General features: G+C 38.7%; 1 protein-coding gene across 4 annotated transcripts in view; it reads left to right on the top strand.

The window, feature by feature from the left end:
• Col4a5 (collagen type IV alpha 5 chain) overlaps positions 1 to 5182 on the top strand; it is a 281900-nt gene that overhangs the window by 240040 nt on the left and 36678 nt on the right. For 2 of the 4 annotated variants that reach the window (XM_017803138.2, XM_017803137.2), the window contains exons 41-42: positions 2677 to 2862; positions 4557 to 4565. In XM_017803138.2, coding sequence (XP_017658627.1) covers positions 2677 to 2862; positions 4557 to 4565 — 195 coding nt within the window. The remainder of the gene's footprint in view (positions 1 to 2676; positions 2863 to 4556; positions 4566 to 5182) is intronic. The other 2 variants (XM_017803140.2, XM_017803139.2) reach the window with 1 other exon arrangement.

Genomic DNA, 5182 nt, shown 5'->3' with positions numbered 1-5182 from the left:
GCAACCCCTTTGGTATAGTCATTCCTTCCTTCAGCTCTTTGTATTGCTTCCATAACTCTCTGAAGGGCTGGTTATGTGGACATGAATTCCTTCAGCCTATTTATGTCATTGAAGATTTTCTTTCCCCCTTGACTATAATAGACATTCTGGGTATAGTAATCTGGGTTGGCATCTGTGGTCATTTAAAACTAGGAATACTTTGGTCCAGGCTCTTCTGCTTTGATAGTTTGCACTGAAAGTCAGCTGTAATCCTAATGGGTTTTCCTTTATTTGTGACTTGTTGTTTCTCTTTTGCAGCTTTCAGTATTGTCTCTTTGTTTTGGATGTTTAGTGTTTTTACTGTGATGTGCTGTGGAGAGTTTCTACTCTGGTCCTGTCTGTTTGGTGTTCTATATGCTTCTTGTATTTGTATGGGCATGTCTTTCTTTAATTTGGGGAAATTTTCTTCCACTATTCTGTTGAAGATCTGGTCCATGCCATTATCTTGGGATTCTTCTCCTTCCTGTATGCCTTTGATTTGTAAGTTTGGTCTTTTTATGGTGTCACACAATTTCTTAAATTTTTCATAATCTTTGCTTGAGTGGTTTAGTTCGTCCATTTTATCCTCCAGTCTTGATACTCTGTTTTCCATTTCATTCATCCTATTGGTGAGGCTTTCTCCTGTCGTTTCTAATTGGCTTACTGAGTGTTTCAATTCCTTCATTTCAGCCTGAATAGTCTTCAATATTTCTAGCTCTTTTCTGAATTCATTCAGAAGTTTATCTCTATCTTCCTTCAGTTATTTGATTTCTTTGTTGTATGTTCTTTAAATTCACTCAATTCTTTTATCCTGTTTATAATTCTTCTTTTGAGTTCCATGTCCTGCATTATCTCTAGGGGGCTCTCATTGTACTCCTCTAGAGGACTATTGGTATTTGGTGGGGATATGTTATTTTGGTTTTTCATGTTATTATTTTTTCTCTGTGGTTTTGACATGTGAATTTCTTTTATAGTTTCTGATTCTTGTGTGAGACTCAAGCCTTCAAGTTTAGTTGTACTTCTTTTTGTAAACTTTATGTGTCTTTGTGGTTTACTTTTGGGGCGTGAAAAGCTGGTTCGTCTAAGCTTCCGGTTGTCTCTTTTGATTTTTTATTGGAGTGGCCAGATTGCTTTTGTCTTCAGGAGTTCCCACAGAGGCCCAAGTCAGATGAGGATCTGAGGCTCTCAGGCTTTCTCCTAAGATCTGATTCCCTCCAGGAAAGATTTTGGCCTCAGGAATTTGAGGTTGGACTGGCCTGGGAGCAGGGCCCTGGAAAGATGCTGGTCTAGGGCAGCTGGTGGCCGTGCCACCCAGAGATGCAAAGGAAGATGGGGGCGGGAAGAGGCCCCAAGGGCTCCTGGAGACTGCACTGAGGAACTGGGTTGGTCTGGATGCAAAGGATCAGGAAGTGGAAAGGTCAGCCGCAGTGTCCAAGAAAGAGGCTGGAGGGTTGTGCAGCCCAGGGAAGCAGAGGCAGGTGAGGGTGGGCCAGGCCTAGAGGGCTCCTGTGGACCCCGGATGGAACTGAGTTGGTCTGGATGCAAAGGATCAGGAAACAGTGGTGGTACCCCCCGTGTCTGTAGCACCAAGATAAGGAATGGGACAGGACCCAGGCTAGGGGGAGAGACCGGCGGGGCCCATGGGAGGATGAATGAGGCTGGGGAAGTCAAGGCACAGAGGGCATGATTGACTTACCCGTGAGAGGCCTGTGAGTAGTGCAGGTCCAGGGAAGCAAAGTAATTTTTTGCTTTAATTTTATTTTATTCTTATGAGTGTTATGCCTGCATGTATGTAAGTGCACTCATGTCATACGATGCCCATAGAGGACAGAAGAGGGTGTCATATCCTCTGGAACTGGAATCGCAGACTGCTGTTAGCCATCATGTGGGTGCTGGCATTTGAACCTGGGTCCTCTGCAAGAACATCCAGTGCTCTTAACCACTAAGTCATCTCTTCAGTCCCTATATGGCTTTTTAAAAAGGCCTTTAGTGTTAGTTGTAAGTCCTTATACTCCCTCTACCCTGCCCTCCCATTCTCCACCCCTTTTAACCCTTCCTGCTCTATTCCTACCTACCCTTTTCCCCATTTTATCACTACATTCTACCTTTCCTTCCAGGGAGCCTCCCCCACCACACCCATTGCCATTTATTAGATTTTGACCTCTCTGAATTTTCAAGCTGAAACATGCATGCGTATGATTTTAAAGCTAGCATCTAACTATGAAAGAGAACATGTAGCATTTGTTTTTCTGGGTCTGGGTTACCTTACTCAGAATGATTGCTTGCAGTTCTATCCATTTACCTGCAAATTTCATAATTTTTGTTTTTTTTCCAAGAGCTGAATAATTTATTTTCTTTTTGCCACATCATCTCACTACAGAACCCTACCTGACCTGGAATTTGCTATGTTGACAAGGCTGACTTCAAACTCACAGAGGTCTCCTTGACTTTTGTTTCTACATTTCTATTAAATAAAATACTTCTGATAACAGATACATGCGTTTAATAGGAAGGATGGTTTTTTTTGATGGGTTTGAAATACATATTACCCTAGTGAATTCCACTACTTTATCTAGTAGTTTTATGCTTGTAGGCAAGGTTTTAACTCAGTATCCAGTGTCATTTAGTGTGTTCTCTAATTTCATTGTACTTTTACAGGTCAAAAGGGTGATGGAGGATCACCTGGCATTCCAGGAAGTCCTGGCCTTTCAGGTCCGAAGGGTGAACCAGGCTTTCAGGGTTTCCCTGGTATGCCAGGTCCCCCAGGTCCTCTTGGTTCTCCTGGACCAGCTTTAGAAGGACCTAAAGGCAACCCTGGGCCACAAGGTCCTCCGGGGAGACCAGGTATGTTCACGAGTGTTAGGGGAATGGTCTGTTTACTAGTCCACTTATTTCGTTTTGCTGGCAGGTTATCCTGTCTTTAAGATTTTAGAATTTCTAACATAAGCACTTCTTATACGAAAATTGCTTGGTTCCTGCTTAGCTCTATTCAGCATATATATATATATATATTCTGCATTTATTTTTTACTTAAAGTCAAAGTAAATCAAAACAAATTGGATGGAAAAACGAAAAGGGAAATGGTGTTTTTTAAGTCTTCTTATTAAAGAAAAACTTTCCTGATAACCTGGCAGCAAAATATGATCTGCAATTTTTGCTGTGAGCCTCTCAGCATGTCATCACAGACATCATTTTAGTGATCACCAAATAGATGCTTTTGGTTCATACCAGAAGCTGTTGCTATGGTTCTGTCACATGGTCAGCAAATGTCACCAGGCACAATAAAAACATCTTGATCTCTAGGAGCTAGGCAATCAAATTTATCTTCAGCATCACAGCATGATCAAATTGACTCTCAGTCTCTCCATACCAACCTCATGTCTGCACCTCATTTGTCCTGTGCACACAACTTCAGTAGCTCAATTGTATGTCCAGTGTTGACCTTTTCACTTTGTGCCTGTGCTGTGTCATTTCATTTCATTTGGAAATGATCATTTTCATCCTGGATTAATGTTGCTGAGCTCAATCACTGGTGGTAGGTTATGAAATAATTTTTGATACTTGATAGTAACTTTTTCTGGTAAGAGAAAATTTGGCTTTCATTTGAAAAGAAGGTGAAATCTGAGATCATAAGAAACCAAACAACTGTCTTTTCATTGTTTGAAAACTCCTAATTTTTCAAGTACACCCTAAAATGAGAAACTGTACTTAAATTACAGTAAAATTATAACTGCAGTTGATTTTACTAATATGTGCCCTGAAAACATGATTTAAATAGTATGATATACTGAATTATGAGAATCGTTTTCTAAACCACATTTAATGTGATCTGACTTGGCTGGCCCTAAAGGGGATTATTTATTTTTCCTTTGTTTACTACTGAAGAAAATCAGTGAAATAATTCTCAGCCATATTAACTTTCTTGCATGCCATATAAAGAATAGAATCTAGTATCTTGCTTTGCATGTAATAATTTAAGTAAACCAAATTATTATCTTTTTATACTCTAATTAGCATTACAGTTATTAGTTACTAGTAATGGAGCTCATTGTCAAATGTTCCTTTAAAACATGTCAACTTAAAAGCATTAGTTACATAGATGCTTTAAAAATCACTAGTTTTAAAGAAGTAATAACAAAATCACTCTGAGGAATACATATCTGATGGGTGTTTGAGTTTTTAATTTGTTTATAACCTACAGATCTAAAATGAAGCTTTAAACCAAACTTGCATTAAAATTGATTGATCTGAGTCCGAGATCATAGTAATGAAAATTATATAAATGTTGTATTCGACTTTCAAAATATATTATATATATCATTTTCATTTTAGCATTACTGATAAATGGAGATAATTTGGTTTATATACAGATGCATGAGTATGAACTTTCTCAATGTTCTATTATTGAATTAAATTTTAACTTGTATTCTGTGTATTCAGTGTAATGATTTAGTTTCCTGATATTTCTAACGGTTTTGATATTTTTCCTTTTTGTTAATGATGACATTGGGCCTTGGTGAACTTTCATCCCTACCCAGGTCCTCCAGGTTAGCTTCTTAACTCCAAAGTAGTAACTGCATGAAATTTGAAACTTTCGTTATATGTTTATGTTCATATATTATGAATGTGTGTATATACACATACATGAGTGTTTAGATGTATATAATTTTTTCAAGTATTTGAATATATTTTAATAGCATATATGCCAATTCAATGTTTACATGGTGGCTTAGATGTAATTTGCTAGATACTTAGAGTGCCCAGTATTTCTCTTGTAATGGCTCACATTATCCAATTAGGAAAACAATTTAGTTAAGAAACACAGAATTCATACTTTTGTCATGTTTTTAAAAATATATTTTATTGGGGCTGTGCCGCAAGCCACGACTCTGACCAGCAGAGCCAAGGAAAGGACAACACGGACGCCAAGATGAGGTTCACTTCACTTTCAAGTCTCTTCTCTTTATTGAACGTTTGTACAAAGCTTTTATAGGGAAACAGAGGGCGGAAGAAGCTGGGCGGGTAAGTTCCGCTGTTTACCGCACATTCCACAGTCAGACCATTCCACAGTCAGACCACGAGGCAGGATGTTTTTACAGGATGAGGAAATTTACAAGGTTGAGGCAGAAAAACATGTTTTTCACAAAGTCATCCTGCCACTCTT

Source organism: Nannospalax galili, unplaced genomic scaffold, assembly GCF_000622305.1.
Source record: "Nannospalax galili isolate Female #2095 unplaced genomic scaffold, S.galili_v1.0 scaffold25, whole genome shotgun sequence".
In the NCBI taxonomy this organism is placed as follows: domain Eukaryota; kingdom Metazoa; phylum Chordata; class Mammalia; order Rodentia; family Spalacidae; genus Nannospalax; species Nannospalax galili.
This window is presented reverse-complemented; position numbering and strand designations above follow the sequence as displayed.